At 42.0% G+C, this 25,906-nt stretch overlaps 2 protein-coding genes across 2 annotated transcripts in view; one reads left to right on the forward strand and one right to left on the reverse strand.

The window, feature by feature from the left end:
• rcvrnb (recoverin b) overlaps nt 1-5,233 on the forward strand; it is a 7,640-nt gene extending 2,407 nt beyond the window's left edge. Inside the window, exons 2-4 of the mRNA XM_067430030.1 lie at nt 630-1,024; nt 3,209-3,320; nt 3,405-5,233. Coding sequence (XP_067286131.1) covers nt 644-1,024; nt 3,209-3,320; nt 3,405-3,523 — 612 coding nt within the window. The 5' untranslated portion in view covers nt 630-643 and the 3' untranslated portion in view covers nt 3,524-5,233. The remainder of the gene's footprint in view (nt 1-629; nt 1,025-3,208; nt 3,321-3,404) is intronic.
• A 2,510-nt stretch (nt 5,234-7,743) lies between these two features.
• LOC137055745 (glucagon-like peptide 2 receptor) overlaps nt 7,744-25,906 on the reverse strand; it is a 46,177-nt gene continuing 28,014 nt past the window's right edge. Inside the window, exons 7-13 of the mRNA XM_067429639.1 lie at nt 19,959-20,118; nt 17,717-17,777; nt 16,612-16,678; nt 13,292-13,380; nt 9,220-9,358; nt 8,946-8,987; nt 7,744-8,872 (exon numbers count right to left, since the gene is read on the reverse strand). Coding sequence (XP_067285740.1) covers nt 8,537-8,872; nt 8,946-8,987; nt 9,220-9,358; nt 13,292-13,380; nt 16,612-16,678; nt 17,717-17,777; nt 19,959-20,118 — 894 coding nt within the window. The 3' untranslated portion in view covers nt 7,744-8,536. The remainder of the gene's footprint in view (nt 8,873-8,945; nt 8,988-9,219; nt 9,359-13,291; nt 13,381-16,611; nt 16,679-17,716; nt 17,778-19,958; nt 20,119-25,906) is intronic.

The following is a 25,906-nucleotide window of genomic DNA, read 5'->3' on the forward strand; positions in this document are numbered from 1 at the left end:
TTAATTACCTTTAATATAGTTGCCACTGTGCAATAAAGCTTCTTATTATATTGAATATTAAACCAAAAATGATAGCTATTAGTTCTCAATATGAATCAGTCTCTAGCTTTCAATCCTTCTGTACATTTGCATGAATTTGCAAAATATGGACCTGATAAATATGGACACACACACACACACACACACACACACACACACACACACACTACCCATCACAGGAAACATTCTGCATTTTTACTTTCTCAAAAAAACATCCTGTATGATTTATAAGCCTTTTGAAAAGTGGGGACCGCTGGCTGTTGATCTCAGGTTTTACTATCCTTTGGTCCCCACAATGTAATATAAACAAGGGCACACACACACACACACACACACACACACACACACACACATGCCTACATCACTGCTCATGTGTACCAAAGAATAATCGTTTTGTAACAGCATATTGTGATTTAATCCAAATGCATCAAATAAGATCAAGAGGTCTCCTGCTGTTACCTAAGCTCACTCTTTCAAGACTGGTCTGATATATTCTGGCAATCTCTCTCTATCAAATCAGCTGCACACAGCTTTAGCCTCCGTAATCCTCAGCCGGGTTTAAATAGCAGACAATTGCATTATCCTCGCAGAAGTAATTGAGAAGATGGGCAACGCTAAAAGTGGAGCCCTTTCCAAAGATCTCCTGGAGGATCTGAAGATGAACACCAAATTCAGCGAGGATCAGCTGTACGTGTGGTACCAGAAGTTCCTGAATGAGTGTCCGACGGGCCGCATTAGCCGAGAGCAGTTCGAGAGCATCTACGCTAGCTTCTTCCCCGACGCCGACCCTAAAGCTTACGCTCAACATGTCTTCCGGAGCTTCGACTCCGACTCCGACGGCACGCTGGACTTTAGGGAGTATATCGTGGCTCTGCATCTGACGTCCTCGGGGAAGACCGTGGAGAAGCTGGAGTGGGCCTTCGCTCTGTACGACGTGGACCGCAACGGAACCATCACCAAAAACGAGATCCACGAGATAGTCAAGGTGAATGCACTGCAAAAAATGCTCTTCTTACTCAGTCATTTTGTCTTGTTTCCAGTCTAAATATCTAACAATTATTAAATCAAGATGGATTTACTAGATCAGTAAAATGACATAAGATATCAAATATCTAAATGAAGAGAGTTTTTGCTTAAAACAGGCCAAATGATCTGCCAATGGGGTGAGAAAAATAATCTTATTTCTGTTTGGGACGGAAACAAGAAACGAGATTTCAATCAGAAATCAGATTATTTTTCTCACCCCATTGGCAGATCATTTGGCCTGTTTTAAGCAAAAACTCTCTTCATTTAGATTTTATTCTCAACACAACAAGAAAACACATCTTATGTCGTTTTACTGATCTAGTAAATGCATCTTGATTTAAGAATTGTTAGATATTTAGACTGGAAACAAGACAGAATGACTGAGAAGAAGAGCATTTTTTGCATTGTTCAGTTTGAATCACACATTGGGTGCGGTGCATTCTCATGCTCGTTCTTAAGCCGATTATGCCTAATAATCCGGCAATGATCATGGTCCTGTAACCGCGGTAACCGGTTTTCTTTTATCGGAGTAAGGTCATAAACGGCGTGAGCATAAACCGCTCGACACTGGGAGTTTTTTGCCTCTTATCCTGATTTTGCGCGGCATGTAAATGCATTAACCTGCTTTCTGTCGGCTTATTGAAGAGCTCGTGTGTGATAGCGGATAAAAACACACACTCACAGCAGATTTAAACGCATCCAGAGCGAGTGTTTTGCAGGAAATAAGGACATAATCACAAACGCTGACTCTTAAGACCCATCAGCTGTAAAGATGTGTTCTCATCTCAGTCAGCAGAAGGAGAAGAGGTTCAGGAACTGATGAGGGATAATATGAGCCGTAAATCTCCAGCTCACGCTTTATTAACATCACAACTGACGGAACATTTGGGTACTCAGAGTCAGATACGGACATTATTATTATAGACGTCACTATAAGGAAACAACCAGTTTATTAATAAAGTCATGTGAACGCGGTGTACTGGCGGTGTCAGTTTACTGGTGTGCATGGAAACGAGGAAAACTGGTTATTAATAAGCTGATATTTGTGAGTTATCAGTTTAATGGCATATAAACGCACTCTTTGTTAGATTTGAGAACATTCCAGCTGCACGATTAATCGTTTTTTAATCGCTATAACGATATCTGCTTCTCTCGAATGCTTTCAAATAATCGTCTCTATATTAGCCCTCTCGTTATTTATCCTTAATCGTGTTTTTTCTTCGGGGTTTGCGTTATCTTGCGTTGGTAACGAGCCTCCACTCAGTCATGCTTGTGGTTGCCAGATGCGAAGAGCTAAATCCCTCAAATAGAGCTTTTCCCTCTAAAGGATACACGTTCTTCCCGGTGTTTTACTTTATCTGTGCAATCTGGCAACTCTCTGCTTCCTCTAAATGCGGAAGAAGTGCTGATGATCTGAACACACGCTGGAGTTTAGCGATCGCCACTGCGATGAAAGTGTCACAGTCAGTGTTTGTTTCTTCACAAGACACTTGTGCTATTTGTGTGAATAAATCTGCCATGATCAAACCTTCAGCCATGAATTTAACAAATATAACACGGATCTCCGCCTTAAGGTTACGAAGGTGCATTTATTCTGCTAACTGTGGCAATTCAGTCGGGAAAATGGAAATGTTACAGTATGGTTTATTATTATGTTTACGGAGTTTGGTCTTTTAATATCATTGTCAGTGCATTAAGACACGTTAAGCGTTTTTCACGTTAAGCACTTTAGGGACATTTATTTTATATATCAAAGAGCGTCGTTCTTTGCGTTACGATTTTCCGGATTCGCAGGGCAATCTGAATCTGTGGTTTGGCTCATTTGCAAACAAACTGTGTTGCTTTAAAATTCAAATGTGAATACAGATTGCAAAGCGTTCACCTAAACCATGTGTTTTGTATTGATTTCCCATCTGACGAAGTTATCAGAGTTGGTTAAATGAAGTCGGTGCGCCACCTACAGGCCTTTGGGTGAAGTGTAGGTTGGTAAACTACATGCAAAATGGCCATAACTACATTACCGTTTTTGATAGAATAATCCTGATTATCAGCTTAACCATTATCATGCAGCCCTAATTTATAACGCATTTCATGAATTGTGTAAATAATGTGACTTTGAGAGAACCTTTGCTCCACTTTGCAGTCGATATTCAACATGATCTCCAAAGAAGACCAGAAAAACCTTCCAGACGACGAGAACACCCCAGAAAAACGAACGGACAAAATTTGGGACTTTTTTGGGAAAAAGGAAAATGGTAAGTGACTATTTTGCACATGTTGAGAAGATGGAAGATTTGATTTCTTGAGCTTTGAAGGATGCATTTTCTTTCTGTCATCAGGTAAAATAACAGAGGGAGAGTTCATTCAAGGGGTTATGGACAATAAGAACATTCTCCGCCTGATTCAGTTTGACGAACCGCAGAAGGTGCAAGAAAGGCTCAAGGAGAAGAAGCAATGATGGGTTTAAATCACTTTAGACTCTTTTAAAAAGTGCTCGTGCATTTCTGATGTTACATGTTCACTGAGATAAAACAATCGTTAGGAATTCAATGCAATGTGTGCCATGAAATATAGATGTAAAATGTTGTTTATTACCACCAACATGCAGTATAAAGATAACGGACAGCTGGCAACACCAACAGGAATGCATTTAATTTCCCTCTGCATGTCACGAATACACTGATACAAGCAGAAAGGCTCCGCAGACGACCACAACCGTCCTGTGGATCCACATGAAAACTTATGTAAATAATCCTCAACTCTGCTTCACACACTCACTTGCCCATCAATAAAACACTATATGTAACAGTTGTGCAAATGTTTCATTTTACTCTACTGAGACTACTGTATTTCACATTGAGTACTTTAGCATTCAGTTGTTCTTCTTCATTCTATGGAAGCTTGTTTTTGCCACAGAATTTTTTTTTTTTTTTAAAGGTAATTGATAATTGGTAATTCAATTTAACTGTGCTGCCTTGTAAAAATGATTATTTTAAGCAAACCAAAAAGCAGAGATAGTGGCTCTCAACTGGCGGTTGACCCAAAGCTAAATGCAAATAATAAAATACATCTAATAATATTATCTAGCACAGTGAGAGGCAACAATGGAGCACATATAGAAACATTAATGCTCAGTGTATAATCCTGTGAGAGCCGCTGATCTAGATAATAAAGCGGGTAATATCCCTGCCGGATAAATCACTATATTCATGTTTCATTGGTCAATCTTTGAGCTCTGCAACTTCAAATAAACAACAGCAGAACTTTCAGAGTTTTTCAAAGCTCAGATTGTGGACCTTGTGTTATAGATGTACATAAATCAGGTATCAAATACATAACCGAAGCTTCTTCCGCTGTGGAATAAAAACGCTCAATGCAGTGCTTTATAATCGCACAATTCTGACTTTTGTCATGCCATTGTGTTTATATAACACATTTTGACTTTGTGCTCAGAATTATGAGATATAAACTCGTAACTGCAAGTTATAAAGTCCAAATTTTGAGAATTTTTTTCGTGACTTTTCCTTATTCCATGGCGGAAATGAGCATCAATAATTTACAGTGATTAAGAGTGGAAATATACAACCCTTTTACACTCAACAATAATGAGTTGTTTTAACCCAAATTTGGGTCAAATGTGACCCCGGAGAATAAATCCAGTCAGAAGGGTCTTTTTTTTTTTTGTTGGGATTTATATATCATATGAAAGCTGAATACACAATCTTTTCATTGATGTAAGGTTTGTTAGGACAATATTTGGCAACTATTTGAAAAATAAAATCTGATTTGAAAATCTCCTTTAAAGTTGTCCAAACGAAGTCCTCAGCAATGCATATTACTACTAATAATACATTTATGATATATTTAGGGTAGGACAGTTAGTAAATATCTTCACGGAACATGATCTTAATATCATAATGATTTTTGGCATAAAAGAAAAATGTATAATTTTGATTCTTATGATGTATTGTTGGCTATTGCCTCAGATATACCGGTGAGATTATGACTGGTGTTAAATCTCAGGGTCAGACATATGGACAGACCCAAATGTTGGGTAGAAAATAAAATTCAAATATTTAACCAAATGCCCGTTTTCTTCCCATTGTATTTAACCCAAATTTGGGTTGACACAACCCTGCATTTTTAAAGTATAAAATTATAGCCTGGATGCCAGCCGAACTCAGCCCCGCCCACAGCCGAACACAGTCCCGCCCCCAGCAGAACTCAGACCCACCCACAGCCGAACTCAGCCCCGCCCACAGCAGAACTCAGCCCCGCCCACAGCATAACTCAGCCCCGCCCCCAGCAGAACTCAGCCCCGCCCCCATACGAACTCAGCCCCGCCCACAGTCAAACTCAGCCCCGCCCATAGCCGAACTCAGCCCCGCCCACAGTCTAACTCAATCCCGCCCCCAGCCGAACTCAGCCCCACCCACAGCCAAACTCAGCCCCGCCCACAACATCTGTGCTCGGGTTCGGTCTGGATTTGATCCATAGAGGAGTAATTAAGCCTGAACAGAAACTGACCAATGAGATCATCAGGGCGGGCTTTAGCCGATGATGGACAGATGATCAACAGAAACTGACCAATGAGATCATCAGGGCGGGCTTTAGCCGATGATGGACAGATGATCAACAGAAACTGACCAATGAGATCATCAGGGCGGGCTTTAGCTGATGATGGACAGATGATCAACAGAAACTGACCAATGAGATCATCAGGGCGGGCTTTAGTCGATGATGGACAGATGATCAACAGAAACTGACCAATGAGATCATCAGGGCGGGCTTTAGCTGATGATGGACAGATGATCAACAGTAACTGACCAATGAGATCATCAGGGCGGGCTTTAGCTGATGATGGACAGATGATCAACAGAAACTGACCAATGAGATCATCAGGGCGGGCTTTAGCTGATGATGGACAGATGATCAACAGTAACTGACCAATGAGATCATCAGGGCGGGCTTTAGCCGATGACGGACAGATGATCAACAGAAACTGACCAATGAGATCATCAGGGCGGGCTTTAGCCGATGACGGACAGATGATCAACAGAAACTGACCAATGAGATCATCAGGGCGGGCTTTAGCCGATGACGGACAGATGATCGACAGAAACTGACCAATGAGATCATCAATCAACTTTATTTATATAGCGCTTTTACAATCACGATTGTGTCAAAGCAGCTTCAGTGTCAAACAGGATAATATTGCGACAAAATTAGATTTGGCTGTACAGTCGTACTGGAGAAAACAGTGATGTTATCAGCTTATTTTAATTTATCATATAGCAACAATGTTGGCAGATCAGTATTATAGTTTATAGAATTAAATAAGACCTAATTCATACATTTTATTTGTATAATAAGTTGAATAACTTTAATCATATTTTTAATGAGATCATCAGGGCGGGCTTTAGCCGATGACGGACAGATGATCGACAGAAACTGACCAATGAGATCATCAGGGCGGGCTTTAGCCGATGACGGACAGATGATCGACAGAAACTGACCAATGAGATCATCAGGGCGGGCTTTAGCCGATGACGGACAGATGATCAACAGTAACTGACCAATGAGATCATCAGGGCGGGCTTTAGCAGATGATGGATAGATGATCAACAGTAACTGACCAATGAGATCATCAGGGCGGGCTTTAGACGATGACGGACAGATGATCCACAGAAACTGACCAATGAGATCATCAGAGCGGGCTTTAGCCGATGATGGACAGATGATCAACAGTAACTGACCAATGAGATCATCAGGGCGGGCTTTAGACGATGACGGACAGATGATCAACAGAAACTGACCAATGAGATCATCAGGGCGGGCTTTAGCCGATGACGGACAGATGATCGACAGAAACTGACCAATGAGATCATCAGGGCGGGCTTTAGCCGATGATGGACAGATGATCGACAGAAACTGACCAATGAGATCATCAGGGCGGGCTTTAGCTGATGATGGACAGATGATCAACAGAAACTGACCAATGAGATTATCAGGGCGGGCTTTAGCCGATGACGGACAGATGATCGACAGAAACTGACCAATGAGATCATCAGGGCGGGCTTTAGCCGATGACGGACAGATGATCAACAGAAACTGACCAATGAGATCATCAGGGCGGGCTTTAGCCGATGACGGACAGATGATCAACAGAAACTGACCAATGAGATCATCAGGGCGGGCTTTAGCTGATGATGGACAGATGATCAACAGTAACTGACCAATGAGATCATCAGGGCGGGCTTTAGCTGATGATGGGCAGATGATCAACAGAAACTGACCAATGAGATCATCAGGGCGGGCTTTAGCTGATGATGGACAGATGATCAACAGTAACTGACCAATGAGATCATCAGGGCGGGCTTTAGCCGATGATGGACAGATGATCAACAGAAGCTGACCAATGAGATCATCAGGACGGGCTTTAGCCGATGATGGACAGATGATCAACAGAAGCTGACCAATGAGATCATCAGGACGGGCTTTAGCCGATGATGGACAGATGATCAACAGTAACTGACCAATGAGATCATCAGGGCGGGCTTTAGCCGATGACGGACAGATGATCAACAGAAACTGACCAATGAGATCATCAGGGCGGGCTTTAGCCGATGACGGACAGATGATCAACAGAAACTGACCAATGAGATCATCAGGGCGGGCTTTAGCTGATGATGGGCAGATGATCAACAGTAACTGACCAATGAGATCATCAGGGCGGGCTTTAGCTGATGATGGGCAGATGATCAACAGTAACTGACCAATGAGATTATCAGGGCGGGCTTTAGCGGATGATGGGCAGATGATCAACAGAAGCGTAATCATCTCGTCCTCAAAGGCTCTTGGGTTGAGTTTGCTCTAATCCTAAACGGAGAGCTTGTTCGTATCTGCATCACCTTCACTATTTCTCTCAGAAATGATGATCGCGTTGGGAAGTGCTCTGTGTGTCCTTAAATTCTGTTTTTACAACACCGGCAAAGATCGTTTACACTCATCTTTTTCTTCTAGCGTTAATTATTCCAGCGAACAAAACCCGCCAACTACTAGCCCAAAACAAACCCAATAGCTTCTCGGGGGGGGGTTCTCCGGAAACAAAAAATGTCATTTGGGCGGTAAAATGTGTGTTATTTTGGCAAGGTTGCTGCTCAAATTGTCATTCCTGGGTCTATATATCCCATAATTGAGGTCGCTTCAACCCGCGGACATGGAAAACCACCGGCGGGAAAACCGCAGACTTGGCAACACAGTGCAGTTGAGTTCTGTTGACATTTGACCACTAACGTTATGCGTCGCTCCACTGCTCTGATTGGTTGTCGGTCTGTCCAATCGAGGGCTTTCCTGGTTGGGTTGAAACACGCCCCATAATCACAGCCCAATAAGCATCAGACTCATATTCTGTCTAGAGCTGAGGATGACCACGGCAGGCTAGTAAAATGGCATATAATCAATCATGATTTCAAAACTCGCTCTCCTCTATGATCTCCTCCATCGTCTCTCCTAAAGTCATTTCTCCGTCGCTGCTGGACAGGCTCTTCCTCATGTAGAACTCCAGGCCCGAGCTCCGCCCACAGGTCACGTCCTCTGCTGATTGGTCAGCCAGCTGAAGTGGGCGTGTCTGTGTGGGGGCGTGGCCTCCATCCTCTTTGGATTGGCTGGGCTCTGTGTTTTGTCCGGGGCTCTTTTGAGAACTTTTCCACAGGTTTTTGGGATGAATTTCCGGGAAGCAATTGTGCACCTCAAAGTGACTGGACGAAACCAACAGCTGCCATCGCTTCTTCAGCTCAGCCTTGACCTGGAAGTTCCCAAATTGGTTTATCATGCTGAAAAAAACACTCACAGTTTTAAAAGTTGTTGACCAAACGTACCTCTTCGTTTGCGAAGCAGTACAGCACTGCGACGATCAGCCCCTGTGGAACAATACAGCTCACGGTTACACTGTAAAAATATACATTATAACTTATAAAAGTAGGTAACCTGGTTGCCTTAACATTTTTAGCTTATTGAAATAAGAAATTTGAGTTGATATAATGAAGGAAATTGTTTAATACATAGAAACTCAAAATATTTTATCTGAACCACATAAAAAATAAGATAAATCATGAAAGTAGGACAATTTGGCTGTGTCCCACAGTTTCTCACCTGGAAAGAGCTCAGGGTCAGATGGACAAAGTTTCGTATGTAGCGGTGGCTTCCTTCGACCGATTCGTCGATGATTATAGTGAAGACGATCTCGTGGATGCCGAGCAGAGGAATCAACACTAGTGTTGCTTTAATTAAACTGTTGAGGGAAATGTGAGTTTTTACACAGTAAAATTACATTTTTAAGTACAATCAACTTGGATGTTTAAGTCATTTCAACTTAAAGGGTTAGTTCAGCCTGAAATGTAAATCCTGTCATTAATTCCTCCTGTGGTTGGCCAGCCGTCAGACCTCCGCTCATCTTCACACACAGATGAAGATATTAGTGTTGAAATCCGATAGCTCAGAAAGGCCTTCATTGACACCAATGTCATTTCCTCTCTCAAGACCCATAAAGGCACTAAAGACGTCGTTACAAAGCCCATCTCACTACAGCGGCTCTACAATCATTTTATGAAGACATGAGAATAGTTTTTTATGCACAAAAAAACTAAATAACGACTTATATAGTGATGGCCGATTTCAAAACAAAGCTTCGAACCGTTATGATTCAGTGAATCGATTCATGATTCGGATCGCCAGAGTCTTGTGATTTCAGCAGTTTGACTCACGATCCGGATCATGAATCGACTCACTGAATCATAACGGTTCGAAGCTTTGTTTTGAAATTGGCCATCACTATATAAGTCGTTATTTAGTTTTTTTTGTATTTTTTTTAAGTAAATCCAACATATTTTTTTTGAGTGTATACTTCCATGTTTATCACTTTCAGCAGTGTTTTATGTAACTTCAAAGGGTTTCCTGTAAAACAAAACCAAACTGGTTTATTTAGAGACCACTGTTTTGTAACGGAGCTGTTCTAGGTGGGGATCGAACACGGTCTCTAGTGTTCAAGGGCTCTGGGTTAACTGACTGAGCTAAGTCCCCAGTTAATGAGTAAATCCAATCCAATGGGTAAACTTACATCATTAATAATGTAAATCCAAGGGCAGAGGTGGCAAAAGCAAGGAGTCGTTGATCTTCAAACAAAGACAATCTTTACTGAAGAAAATTGCAACAAAACAAAGGAAGCCTGGCTTCCAAAAAACAGAGAAAAACAAAAAAGACACAAGGGTCCAAAAACATTAATCAATACAAACTTAGCTTGCGGCTGACAATGGGTAGCATAGGCTCAAGACTGAACAAAACAGCGGCTGTGTCCCAATTCAGGGGCTGCATCCTCCTAAGGCCGCATTTGAAGGCCGATTGCGTCACCGCAGAGCGACGAGGCTGTCCCAATTCGAAGGAGCCTTCTAATGCGGCCTGCCGTCGGTGTTGCCAAGGCCGCGGTTTTCACGCCGAATTGGGCTGCTTTTATGTTGTTGTTGTTGCGGGTAAAAAAATATTTCCACGGGTTGATTTTCAACCCTGTAAGTACGATTTCGGCGCTCCACCATCCCAAAAACGCACAAATTCAGGGGAGAATTTGGCCGCTCAATGGAGAAAATTGCGTTGGCAGTTTTGGGTTAGTTTTGTTGCAGAGACCTGGCAACCCTATCTCCCCGGAACGCGAAGGATTGAACGGATTCTTCGCAGCCTAGCCCATCCCACTAGCCTGCCATCCCACGGCAGAGGAATTCAAATATAAATGTAAGTATTGTGTTTTAATTTACTCAAATAACCAACGAAACGTGTTAAAAACCTGGGGTCTTTATTTCTTAACGTGAACTTGACGCCTGCGTTACCACTGCGGCTTTATCCTTAGGTGATCTGATGTAATATTTTGTTTTGTTTTATGGAGCAGTTAGCAGACAGCTTTATTAAAATAAGGGCAGCAAATTAGTATTTATTTACCCGGCCGAAAAACTCGGCCAGTGTGGATTGACACTGATCACTCTGTCGGGGTTTATTCTGCGATAACAACAGGCTGGGTGTACATTATCCCTTACTTATAGCCCCCCTTATCCAGTTGATAACAATTGTCTATCATAAAAGCTGTGTCTACAAATGTTTTAACCAAATTTGAGTATCTAGAAATAGGATTTCTGGAGTATTTTGTATACATGTATAATACATGTATACAAAATGTATAGCTGCATCATATATTTAAAATTCCACCCCTGCCTTGCAGGTATACAAAATTTTTTTGGGACAACTAAAAAAAAATACATGTATGCAAGTTAATAGACACATCTTTGCTGACATGTATTGCTTTTGTGTTTGTTGTTTTTAACAGGAATGTTTATTTTCTCTGCATTAGGATTGCAAGTGTCCTGGGACAGGTGAGGGAGTGGAAAACTTGGCCATGGTTTGTCCTCATGAATGAGGTGTTGGGACAGGCATTCATGGCCTCCAGCCCTGAGGACCATGGGCGTCGCTAGGCCCATTTCAGAGGGACTTCAGCTTTTATTTGTAAATAAAAAGTTATTTCTCTGCATTGTTTATTTTTGTAATGCAATTTTTTTTTAATGAAACCAATAAATTGTTTACATATTTGTCATGCAAGTTTTGTAAATGAAATCAATTATTCTGTTGGCTACATTTATTTTTGTCATGTCAATTAATTTGTAAATGAAACAATAAATTGTTCTAAAAAAATATTTACAGTACTTGTTTACAAGTATTTACAAGATAAGTTACGTTTAAGATGGGAAAACTAAATAAAATGTTAAATGAACTGTACATAAAAAATAATGGAAGAAAGGGTTTTATGTAAACTTTTATTGAGCAGGGTGGAGACCCTGGATGGGCTGCACAATAGAGACAATAGAGATAGATGTTTTCAGAAAGAGTGATGAATAAATTAAATGAACTTACATCCTTAAAATCAAACCATAACATATTTTAACATGCATAACTGTTCTATGAGCTGAACTCTGCAGAACAGCGGCCCTCTAGGACCAATGGTTCCTATCCCGGATCTTGAGACATATTTTAGTGTATTTTATTTTTGGATTCTATAATGTTCATATTTTTTTAAACAATATCAAAATCTAATATCCATGTATAAAAAGTCAGTTTTTCATTGAACTACAATATTTGCCTCTGAGATGAAGTTTAAACTCAAATACAGAGTAAATATATTTTGTTGCAGCATTTGTAATGTTTAGCAACTGTGACAGCTGCCGTTGAAGAGTAGCAGTAACAAACTGAACTGCCTAACAACAAAGCAACTAAAGATGTTCACTTCCGTCCATTTATGTACATAATAAAGAGTATAAACTCGCGTGTTAGTTACATAGCCTATCAGTCGACATTTGAAAATTTATTGCATTTTTTTTTTTTATCATTAGATAAGGCTACTGGAGTAAATTGAATCCCAATGCTTACGTTACATTTATGTGTAATCTGGCTTTCTTTAAACAAAAAATCTGACGTCGCGGCGCGCAATGAATTCTGGGGTTGGCAAGGCTGCGAAGCATCCATCCGAGTATCCTTCGTTTCACGGGAAAAGAAGGACGCATTTGCAGGTGTTATTTTGAAGGAGCCTTCGAAGGACCTTTGAATTGGGACAGTCTTCGTCGCGCCGCGGTGACGCAATCCGCTGTACCTTCCACTGTAAACAAGTCTCGGTGCGTCCTTTGAAGGCCGCGTCGGCCGCGCACTTCGAAGGACACAGCCTTCAGAGGACGCAGCCCTTGAATTGGGACACAGCTAGCATGTCACAAAGCCACTTAAATAGGGAAAAACACAGGTGCCACATATCAGGCATAATGAGTAGTAGTGTTTAGTAGGAGTCTGGTGAGAGGCGCCACCTGCCGACCAGGAGGAAAATAGCAGTCCAGTGATGAGTTCTCACATGAGACCACTGTATGTGGGTATGAGAAGCTTTTCAATTAGAGTAAATAAATTACTTTGTCTAAAACAAATGCCAAAGTTATTCATATCTGCAGAAAGTAGAGACTAAGCTTTCAAATGGCACCACATATGAGGTCAGATCCTTCACAGACATATAAAGTTTAAAGTATTTACTTTGATGGCGTTATTCTGGATTACCCTGATCAGTGGAATGGCGTTTAAGGGGTTAAATTACATCAAACTGAGTGTAATCCTGTAAAGCGTGTAATGATCGTGTAAATGAGCAGTGACTGACCTGTAACGGTAGTCTGTAAACTTCACCTGGTTGGCCTTTAATTTGGACAGCAAAAGTCTGATGATTTTGAGAAAAATGCAAAAGATGACCTGGAAGACAAGCGAGCGCATGATTATATCATGAGCACATTGAGTCTTAATCAAGTTTTGATTTTATAATGCTGGACTGATTTAACTAAATTTTGGGGGTCAAATATAGACAAACCCAATCATTGGGTTAAAAATGTGTTTAAAAATGTAACCCAATGGCATAGTTTGTTTTTATGGAAATATGGACAAACCCAGCCATTGTGTATATCGGTGCACGGCAGAGCTGGACAAATACACAACTTCATTACTAAAGTAAAAGTACTGCTGGTCAAATATTACTCAGTTACAAGTGAAAGTTGTAAAAACAGATTTTTACTGGAGTAAAAGTACAGAAGTATTTGTTTTCAAAAGTTCTTAAGTATCAAAAGTAAATGTCCTTCTTTATGTCGCTGCATTATTGTATTATAGTTGTATAAATGCACATTATGCCATCATGGTTTAAGCCAGTCAGTGACGCTCCATCTGACACACTAGCATACGACTAACTTAAACTCATTTAAATACTTGTAGAAAAGTTACAAAGCTCTTTATAAAGCTGCTGTCACTTTAAGGCCGAATGCACGGATCCAATACACTGATACACATCTGATATTCTCACACTGTTCACCTTCACTGAAGACAGAATCAACTTTGTTTATGTGAATCCTCCACTAAATGAGCATTTGGACATCCGTCTTCTTCCATTTTGCTCTAAACTATAAATCAGTGTTTAATAAATGCTGTGAAATCATTGAACTTCACGAGACTCTACAAGAGTGATTCCTGAAAGGCTTTCTGCAAAAACCCAAACACCTTTTAAAGAAGAAAAAAATCATCACTGACTTTCAAAGCTGCGACAGAAACGACTTTCCACTTCGAGGACCTTGATAGAAATGTAGTGGAGTAAAGAGGACGATATTTGTCTTTCAGATGGAGTGAAGTTAAAGTCAGAAGATTACAGAAAAAATAATACTCCAGTAAAGCACAGAGACTCAAACAGTGTTCTTAACGGCCCACTGAAGTGCTTTAGAACGCGCCGCATTATTCAATGTACAGTATTGATGTGATTTCCGCTGAAACGGCTACAGCTGTTTGCAGCTCCTCCCCTTTTTTAAAACAGCCAATAGCGTTTCGTTAATACACCGTGTCAGTTTGTCTACTAGAGCCTTTCTATTTGGTAAAGCCAGTTCTCACATCATAATCTCCTCCACGTCGCTTTAAAATACAGCATTCTGTGCAGAGTTCAAATGGGTCCGATGTGCTTTTGTGTCCTTAGTCAACGGCTCTGGTGTGTGTGTGTGTGTGTGTGTGTGTGTGTGTGTGTGTGTGTGTTGCTACGGTGCGTGAAACTAACATAAAACCAGACTTCATTCGCCTTAGCTGAAAGCATATTTACACTGAATCGTTTCCCATCACATATATAGTGTGCTATGTGCTGTTCATCATGTAGAAATTAGTAATTGTGTGTTAACAACTGACCGATTTCAGCCTTAGCTTCGGCAGTGTAGGGGCTTTAGATTCTAGAGAGCATTTGATTGGACAGAAGATTTGAGGAGAAGGTGAAGTCTGCGACAGGGGCGGAGCCAGACGATTCGGGGCTTAGCCCAAACCTAGGGGGGTCCGGTGGCATACTCCCCCGGGGAGATTTTTTCCCATTTACATCAGCTAAATGCACTATTTTTCAGGCTTTTTGAGATAATATAATGCCTAAAAATCTATATACCATCTGGGGAAATTATGTTACTCAGTAAAAATAAAAAATAAAAAAAATAAAAAATAACCCAGTAGAGCCTACAACCTGTTTGGTATTTAACTGTTCTCCAGCTGTAGTGAATCTAAAACACCAAACATGTTAAGGATGACTCATTTTAACCCCTGGCAAATAAAAAATGCAACCATTATCTGACTATTTTTAAGTTAGCCTGCATAGGTGAAATTGGAATTTGGTGTAAACATCATTATTAATCTTTAGAGTTCAGTTTGGTTTACTTTGTGCTTAGCTGACAAATTTGCTACATCAGAATCCATGACCAATCAGATGTTGTTTTCGGCTGCAAACTTTCGCGGTTGGTTAGTTCTACAAAGGAAATGCCCATATTTGGATTAGACAGCGCTGTGTGTGAGACTGAGAGCTTTATAATGACACCAGGCATGACATGCTTCTGTGAATGGAGACGGCACGGGAGCTCGCGTTAGAGTAACTTTGGTTGATTCTGATTTCAGGTAGAAATCTAAAGGCGCACGGTGACAAAATATAATGAAATAACACCCTTAAATGTGTAATGTTGCCTTTTTTTATTTTGACATGAAAGCTTACATGTTAAGGGAGGGCTCAAAATCTCAAAATTGACTATGTGTTCACCTGTCGTGTCTCGCCTTAATAAGTAACACCTAACGTTAACTCTAGCTAGCTAGCCTGTAACACTTTCGTCTGACGCAGAATCTCTCTCTGGCCGGTGAGGTTTAGTGTTCCTTTTAAAAAATGTGTAGTGTCCATGTTAACTATAGTTAACTACGACGCCGGTGAAATACAAAAGCCCGCCAATCCTTGATGACAGTGACAAAGAAGAAGATGTATATTCTTCTTTGTTAGTTTTTATTGGCTGTTGGCATTGGCAAACAAGCTGAGTGATGCGCGATGCATTGCCGACCGCCACACACACGCTAATAGAGCTTTTGTTTCATTTTTTGCCGCTCCAGTCTGAAAGACTGAGAGGAAATGAAGCAACTTTTAAGTATTTTTATTAATTTTTTTAACTAAAAGATTCGGGGCTTTTGACAAAACATTCAGGGCTTAAGCCCAATTAGCCACCCACCCCCCACCCCACCCCACCCCGCTCCGCCCCTGGTCTGCGATGATGTCATCAAAATCTGTAATTCGTTTTAATGGAAGCGAGAGACTGTAAGATTTGAATGCTTATATCTCCTAAATGCCAATTTTGTCATTGTTTTAGGACACATCAGCTTATTCATAACTTTAAGGCTAACACAGTCATACTAAAAGCTAAAAAACTTCAATTTTGATTTCAGTGGACCTTTAAGTACAGTACTCGAGTATGTGTGCTTAGTTACTGTCCAGCTCTGGTGCACGTTTATCATCAAATAAAGGTCAGAGGGTTCAAACTCAAACTGATTTAATGCTTTCACGGCTCACTCCTGACCAGCCTGAGGCGCGACGGCACGAGGATCTGCGGTGAAATCGGCCTTATGACAGCAGAGCACATGAGCTAAAGTTCATCCGGCCATACTCACAATCACTGATAATGTTATCGGGCCTCGGATTATCCACCAGATCCATCCGATGTTATTCAACCAACAGCTTTAGAAAGAGAAAACATGCAGTGCGTTATATGACGATGCAAATGTGGGCCCCACTTTATATTAGGTGGCCTTAAGTACTGTGAATAAAAAAATAAGTACAATGTACGTACTGTGCCCATTTTGTATTGCAAAACCCCTTTACTGATACTGAGGTGTAGAGTTAGGGACAGGTGTGGGTCAGTTTAAAAGGTCTAAAGGAAGTGCTAACTGTGTAATTACAAATGTCACTACAGAAATTAATTACAGACGTAATTACATGCAGGTATTTTTTTTTTTTTAAATGTAAGTATAATGTAAAAACACGTATGTACACAATAAGTGCATTGTATCAAATGATTAATTAAAATGTTAGTACATAGTAGTAAAGGCCACCAAATATAAAGCGGGTCCAAAATGTGTGACCCTGAGCTCAACATTCGTCATAATCTCACGGCTATATCTGTACAACAATACATTATAAACGTCACAATTATCCTTTTTTGTTCTATGACAAAAATCATGAGGATATTTAGATCATGTTCCGTGAAGATATTTAGTAAATGTCCTACTGTAAATAAATCATAAATGTATTATTAGTAGTGATATGCATTGCTGAGGACTTCATTTGGACATTTTTTTTAGTATTTGTGAAATTTACTAGCAATTTTTGAGTGAAAACTGCTTTAAAGTAAACCTCACTGTATCGCTGTATGTTTACGCTGTTCAATTATTAACATTTCGTGAACACTTTCTATGAATAATATTAGACAAACCACTCATGTTCAATCAAAACTGTCTAAAATAATAGCTATATTACATAAAACCAGCATTAAAATATGCCCTCTTTGTATATTTTGTATTGTTCTCTTATTGTTCCATATTTCTCTTACTGTGTTGAAATATGGGGCTTGGCTAACTGTTCTTATGCAGTATAGGTCTAAATATATGTAGAATAGTAATACTTATTATAAACAAGTATAAATAAATCTATAATTCATTATAAGCATGGACCAAAATGCATTTTAAAGTGTCAATGTGAAGTAGGAAATCCACGTACCCTTTATTTTCATACAGAGTTTTGGTGACGGTCCAGGGAATCACGAACAATAATGGCGTTCCTGAAGGAGTGTGTTGGATAAAGTTGGAGAATTAATGAAAGCATGGTAACACTTCGTATATTATGATTTACAAAAGTATTTCTACTGCATTAATTATGCCTTATAATGTGCTGTATAATCTCATGAATAATCATAACCACAGTTAAAAACATTATAATATGTATAAATTCATCGTTACACCTATAGAAAGTATATAATGCATTCAAACACATGAAAAACAACCAAATTTAAGATGCAACAAGGATTTTAACTTTGTTTATGAATATCTTTACAATGCATTATACATCAATCAGGCATAACATTATAACCGGTGAAGTGAATAGCACTGCTGATCTCTTCATCACGGCTTCTGTTAGTGGGTGGGATATATTAGGCAGCAAGTGAACATTTTGTCCTCAGAGTTGATGTGTGTGAAGCAGGAGAAATGGGCAAGCGTAAGGATTTGAGCGAGTTTGGCCAGATTGTGGCGGCTAGACGACTGGGTCAGAGCATCTCCAAAACTGCAGCTCTTGTGGGCTGTTCCCGGTCTGCAGTGGTCAGTATCTATCAAAAGTGCTCCAAGGAAGGACCAGTGGAGAACCGGCCACAGGGTCATGGGCGGCCAAGGCTCATTGATGACCGTGGGGAGCGAAGGCTGGCCCGTGGGGTCCGATCAAACAGACGAGCTACTGGAGCTCAAACTGCTCCAGAAGTTAATGCTGGTTCTGATAGAAAGCTGTCAGAATACACAGAGCAGCTCAGTTTGAGGCGTATGGACCAGTCAGGGTGACCTCTGACCTCTGACCCCGCCAAAAGCACCATCACGTCACGTGAGCATCAGAACTGGACCACGGAGCAATAGAAGAAGGTGGCCTGGTCTGAGGAATCGCGTGTTCTTTTACATCACGTGGATGGCCGTGTGTGTGTGTGTGTGGCTTACCTGGGGAACACATGGCCCCAGGATGCACTATGGGACGAAGGCGAGCCGGCGGAGGCAGTGTGATGCTTTAAGGACTTGAAGGATCTGCTGCTAACATCTTGGTGCCAGAAACCACAGCACAGCTTCAGGGGTCAAGTGGAGGCCATGCCAAACTGGATGCCGGTGATCTTCAGGCCTTAGACGGCACTGCAGCACACACAGGAATGCTACTGTAATGGACATCACAACATGGGCTCAGGAATACTTCCAGAAAACATTGGTGAACACAATCCACCGCGCCATTCGCCGTCGCCGGCTAAAACTCTACAGGTCAAAGAAGAAGCCATATCTAAACATGATCCAGAAGCGCAGGCGTTTGCTCTGGGCCAAGGCTCATTTAAAATGGACTGTGGCAAAGTGGAAAACTGATCTGTGGTCAGACGAATCAGAATGTGAAGATCTTTTGGGAAAACTGGGACGCCATCCGGACTAAAGAGGACAAGGACAACCCAAGTTGTTCTCAGCGCTCAGTTCAGAAGCTGATCTCTGATGGTCTGGGGTTCATGAGTGTGTGTGGCATGGGCAGCTTACACATCTGGAAAGGCCATCAGTGCTGAAAGGTCTATCCAAGTTCTAGAGCAACATCTGCTCCATCCAGACGTCGTCTCTTTCAGGGAAGACCTTTCATTCTCCAACATGACAATGCCAGACCACACACTGCATCAATTACAACATCATGGCTGAGCAGAAGAAGGATCCGGCACTGAAATGGCCAGCCTGCAGTCCAGATCTTTCACCATTAGAAAACATTTGGCGCATCATAAAGAGGAAGATGCGATAAAGAAGACCTGAGACAGTTGAGCAGCTAGAAGCCTGTATTAGACAAGAATGGACAACATTCCTATTCCTAAACTTGAGCAGCTCGTCTCCTCAGTCCCCAGACGTTTGCAGACTGATATAAAAAGAAGAGGGGATGACACACAGGGGGAAACATGGCCTTGATAAACATGTGTTGATGCCGTGAAATTTAACAATCAACTTATTTATCCTTTAAAATGATAAGTTTTCTCAGTTTAAACATTTGATATGTCATCTCTGTTTTATTCTGAATAAAATATTAAAATGTGAAACTTCCACATCATTGCATTCTGTTTTTATTCACAATTTGTACAGTGTCCAAACTTTTCTTGGAATCGGGTTTGTAGGTCATAATGTTATGCCTGATCGGTGTACATAAAAGGTTCATTTTTACAGAAATATTCTTGTGCAAGGATAAGTCGCACCCCATCCGATGAGCATGTATTTCTTCAGAAGTCTTTTCCTGGTCAACACGGCCGTGAACAGCAGCTTGTGCAGGAATATCGCCTCCACTAGGAGCCAAAAGTAATTACATCCCACAAAATACTCCAGAGAAACCTTCGAGGCCTTGCAGAGGAAAGAAATCTGGAGGGTTGACATGTTTATTACTGCATCATTTGTGCATCAATGAATAACATACAGTAAGACGTGCAGATGATATGGAAGAATGACGGATTAAGAAAAAAATATCACATTTTAGGGCTTTCTACTCTTATTAAAGTGTTGTGTACTCATTTTAAGAGTGCAATGAACCATGTTTTGGGATCTTTTTCCTTATGAAAATGTCATTCCTGGGTAACGACATTTGAAATTAATTACATTTCTAGCATTGTTGGCACATACAAATGTGCTGATAATATCCATAATTGGACCTCAACAAACATTTAGTGCTTGAAAACCACATTTTAATCACGATTAATATCATAAATGTGGGATTTTATACAGACATGGGCTCATTTTTGGCTGATGACTCAAAATTCAGAACCAAATCAGAGGGAAAAGCTGGACAATGTTTAAAAATGTTGAAATGTAAGACTTGTTTTATCCTGAACTCAACACAAAACAGAATTGTGTAATCTAACACACACATATGGTGTACATTGATCGCCCGTGTCATTTTTAGAAATAATCATAAATACCATTGTAACGCCACGCCAGCAGAGGGAGCCCTCTCCCGAGTACTGACTTTGTGCCGCTCCCTCTGCTTCATTGGTTACTTCCTGTTTGGTGGACATTTAAGCATGGCCATGCCATCATTCCTGTGCGAAGTATTGCCAGTTAACCTGCCTTACCGAGCGTTTCCTTCTATATTGTTTTGCTATCTTGTTATTGACCATTGCCTGTTTATTCTGTTTCTGCCTTTTGGACTTCCCTTTGTATAGTTGCTTGGATTGGACTGCCTTATTGTGTTTGAACCTCTGCCTGCCTCACGTTTATGTCCATTGCCTGTCGATTTGGAATTGTTTGCTCTAGCCTGTAAATAAACACTGCATATGGATTCTAACGCCGCCTCAGCGTCCTTACATAATACTTCGCCTTCGATGAATCCAGCAGAAGTTGCCAAGTTACAGGCCGCACTCGCCTATCAAGGCGATATGCTCAAACAGTACAGAGACCAACTGGCTAAGGCTCAAGCGGCTAATGAATATCTTACTCAACACCTACAATCGCTACCACCGCCAACGCCTCGGAAGGTAAGCCTTGCTTTACCAGATAAATTCGATGGTACAGCGGAGCAATGTAAAGGATTTCTCCGGCAAGTTGAAATCTATTTCATGCATCAAGGATGTGATTTTGAGTCTGATGAGAAGAAGTGTGCATTTCTCATGTCTTTGCTCACTGGTAAAGCGATCGAGTGGGCCGCGGCAGTCTGGGAATCTGACCGGGTGTTTCAAACATCTTACCCGTATTTTGTGAAACAACTTAAAGAGGTGTTTGAGTATCCAGCAGGTGGAAAAGATATTTCTACCCGTCTCATGCAACTGACCCAGGGCCGTAGGACAGCCGCTGATTACTTCATAGAGTTCAGAACGCTCGCTGCACAGAGTGGCTGGAATGACGTTTCACTCAAGGCCATGTTTCAACGCAGTCTGAACTTACAGCTACAGACAGAGCTTGCTTGCAAGGGTGAGGATCTCTCTTTCTCAAACTATATTACACTAGCTATCAAGATTGACAATCTCATGCGTAGCAACCTTGCTCAAATCAAGTCAACCCCTGTGAGAAACATGCCTATCCAGCCAGTAACGCAGATTTCCAGCTCCAACCAATCTAATGACCATGCCAGTCCTGAACCCATGCAACTAGGAGTCACCAGGCTATCTGATGAAGAGAAATCACGACGGCTAGTCCACAACCTGTGTTTCTACTGTGGAGAGGCAGGCCATCGCAATTCTGTTTGCCCACTCAAAGCCCGGAGGAACACCATTACAAACAGCCGGGTGAGTGTTGACAGTCTTTCACTGACTAATATCAAGTCTCCCACTACCACAGTAAAGATTTCTACTGAAAATGACTCTTTTGAATTCGCAGCGCTGATTGACTCCGGTTCAGCATTAAATTTGATTCATCAAGACCTCATCACAACATTCAATATCCCCACGCAACCCTGCAATCCTCCGATCATGGTTAATGCCGTCAACAACAAACCCATCGGAGACGGTATCAGTCAACAAACTCTGCCCATGCAACTTCAAGTAGGGCTGTTTCATCAGGAAACCATCACATTCTACGTAATAAACTCTCCACGTCATGAAATCATCCTCGGATACCCCTGGCTATCTGTTCACGACCCAGTCATCTCTTGGCTTCATGGTGAGATCACGCAATGGTCACAGTTCTGTTTTTCTCACTGTCTAAACCACAGCATTACCAAACCATGTCTAACCACCAGTATAGAAAGCCCTGAGTCAAAACCAGTCGCCATTCCGTTATGCTACCAGGAACTACAGGAGGTCTTCAGTAAAGCCAAAGCCACGCTGCTACCACCTCATCGTCCTGGGGATTGTACCATCGACCTCTTACCAAACGCCATGCCCCCCAAAAGTAAGATTTATCCTCTTTCACGTCCTGAGAGCCGAGCTATGGAAGAGTACATCGAAGAAGCCCTAAGTTCAGGGTTCATTCGTCCATCTACATCACCAGCAGCGGCCGGTTTCTTCTTCGTGGAGAAAAAAGATGGAGGGCTTCGTCCATGTATTGATTACAGAGGGTTGAATCAAATCACAGTTAAATTCCGTTATCCACTACCGTTAGTACCTGCAGCACTTGAACAGCTCCGAGAGGCCAAGATTTACACCAAGTTAGATCTCAGAAGTGCTTATAACCTCATCAGAATTAAAGAAGGTGACGAGTGGAAAACTGCCTTCCTGACCACTAGGGGGCACTATGAGTACCAGGTCATGCCGTATGGGCTGTCCAATGCACCTGCCGTCTTCCAGTCGTTTATCAATGAAATCTTCAGAGACATCCTGAACAAGTACGTAGTCGCTTACATTGATGACATCCTGATTTACTCCAAGTCAGAGGAGGAGCACAAGCGTCATGTCAGAATGGTACTCACCAGACTACTAGAAAACCAACTCTACGTAAAAGCCGAGAAATGTGAATTTCATGTACAACGTACCTCATTCCTAGGATACAACATCAGCTATCAAGGTGTGGAAATGGATAACTCCAAGATCACAGCGGTTATGGAATGGCCACAACCCAACACAGTTAAGGAACTTCAACGCTTCCTGGGTTTTGCCAACTTTTACAGACGTTTCATCCGCAATTACAGCACGACGGCCGCACCACTGACATCATTGCTCAAAGGTAAACCATCAAGACTAAAATGGACTGATCAAGCCTCTCAAGCATTCACTAATCTAAAGAACAGCTTCACTACAGCACCCATCCTGAAACATCCAGACCTTAACCTACCATTCATTGTGGAGGTAGATGCTTCTGACTGTGGGATAGGTGCAGTGCTCTCGCAACGCCATGGACAACCAGGCAAGCTGTTTCCCTGTGCATATTTTTCTAGGAAGCTCACCGATGCAGAGTGCAATTATGATGTCGGCAACAAGGAGCTTCTAGCCATGAAAGCGGCCATTGAAGAATGGAGACATTGGCTGGAGGGTTCCATTCACCCCTTCCAGGTCATTACGGATCACAAGAACCTAGAGTATATCAAAAGTGCAAAAAGACTAAATCCCCGCCAAGCACGCTGGTCACTCTTCTTCACAAGGTTCCAGTTCACCGTAACCTACCGTCCGGGTAGCAAGAACAGCAAGGCAGATGCATTATCCAGAAGGCATGATCACCCACAAGCAGAATTCAGACCAGGATCAGTCCTCCCACCATCTATCATCATTGCACCAGTTACATGGGATTTGATGGAAAACATTCAGCGAGAACAACAGAACGAGCACATACCACCAGGTTGCCCGCCAAACAAGCACTATGTTCCATCAAATCTCCGAATTCAAGTCATGCAATGGGTCCACACATCACTTTGCTCTGGGCATCCAGGTATTTCGAGAACCCTTCACCTCACACAGAACTCATTTTGGTGGCCGTCCATGGTCAAGGACGTAGCTAATTACGTCAAATCCTGTTCAGTCTGCGCACAATCTAAAACCCCCAAGGAACTGCCGTCTGGTTTGTTACAGCCCCTGCCTATACCTCAAAGGCCTTGGTCACACCTTTCAATAGACTTTGTCACTGATCTTCCCCTATCGAATGGATTCACAACCATCCTGGTAATTATTGACCGGTTCTCTAAAGCCTGCCGGCTCATCCCATTGAAAGGTCTCCCCACAGCCATGGAAACAGCCCAAGCAATGTTTCATCATGTCTTTCGAGTCTATGGTATACCTGAAGATATCGTGTCTGACAGAGGGACACAGTTCACATCACAGGTATGGAAGGCCTTCTGTAAACAACTGGACATCAATGTTAGTTTGACTTCAGGTTACCACCCTCAATCTAATGGACAAGTTGAAAGACTGAACCAAGAAATTGGCAGATATCTCAGGTCGTACTGTGGTCGTGAACAGCATCGTTGGTCCGAGTTTTTACCATGGACAGAGTATGCGCAAAACTCGCTAAGGCATTCATCTACAGGACTCACTCCTTTTCAATGCGTGCTAGGATACCAACCCCCCATGTTCCCGTGGTCAGGTGAACCATCTCTAGTACCAGCAGTGGATGACTGGATTCAACGTAGTGAGAGGGTGTGGGACAGTGCTCATGTGCGTCTGCAAAGAGCGGTCAGGAACCAGGAAATCCAGGCCAATAGACGGCGACGCCCACATCCTCCCTACCAACCTGGACAACGGGTCTGGCTATCCACACGGGACCTCAAGTTACGACTGCCCAGCAGGAAGCTGAGCCCAAGGTATGTAGGCCCATTTAAAATCTTGAGACAGATAAATGAGGTCACTTATCAGTTGGAGCTTCCTGCTAACTATCGTGTCTCTCCATCCTTCCATGTTTCCCTCCTCAAACCGGTCCACCCGGATGCTGACCCCAACGTCGAGAACCGGGAGCCACCTCCACCGCTGGACATTGATGGAACTCCGGCGTATGCGGTAAAGGAGTTGTTGGACTCTAGACGGAGAGGGGGTCAGCTCCAATACTTGGTGGATTGGGAGGGATACGGACCTGAGGAGAGATCATGGGTAGCCGCTCCCGACATCCTGGATCCATCGCTAATCAAAGAATTTCACCGAGCCAGACCCGACCGTCCAGCACCGCGACCACGGGGACGTCCTCGTAGAGCGCCAGGAGTCGCTCCTAGGGGGGGGGATTCTGTAACGCCACGCCAGCAGAGGGAGCCCTCTCCCGAGTACTGACTTTGTGCCGCTCCCTCTGCTTCATTGGTTACTTCCTGTTTGGTGGACATTTAAGCATGGCCATGCCATCATTCCTGTGCGAAGTATTGCCAGTTAACCTGCCTTACCGAGCGTTTCCTTCTATATTGTTTTGCTATCTTGTTATTGACCATTGCCTGTTTATTCTGTTTCTGCCTTTTGGACTTCCCTTTGTATAGTTGCTTGGATTGGACTGCCTTATTGTGTTTGAACCTCTGCCTGCCTCACGTTTATGTCCATTGCCTGTCGATTTGGAATTGTTTGCTCTAGCCTGTAAATAAACACTGCATATGGATTCTAACGCCGCCTCAGCGTCCTTACAACCATACTCATATTTAAATACACTTTTCAAAATAATATATTAATTTTAAGATGTAACATTAACATGACAGGTGAAAAATATGTACTATTAAATGCATTAAAATGTACTTGAGGATGTTTTTAGTACAATACAAGTAAACTATAATGCCTTTTTTATACATTTAATAGTACATCTTTTTCACCTGATAAATTAA

The sequence above is a fragment of the Pseudorasbora parva genome, chromosome 21 (genome assembly GCF_024679245.1).
Source record: "Pseudorasbora parva isolate DD20220531a chromosome 21, ASM2467924v1, whole genome shotgun sequence".
NCBI lineage: Eukaryota > Metazoa > Chordata > Actinopteri > Cypriniformes > Gobionidae > Pseudorasbora > Pseudorasbora parva.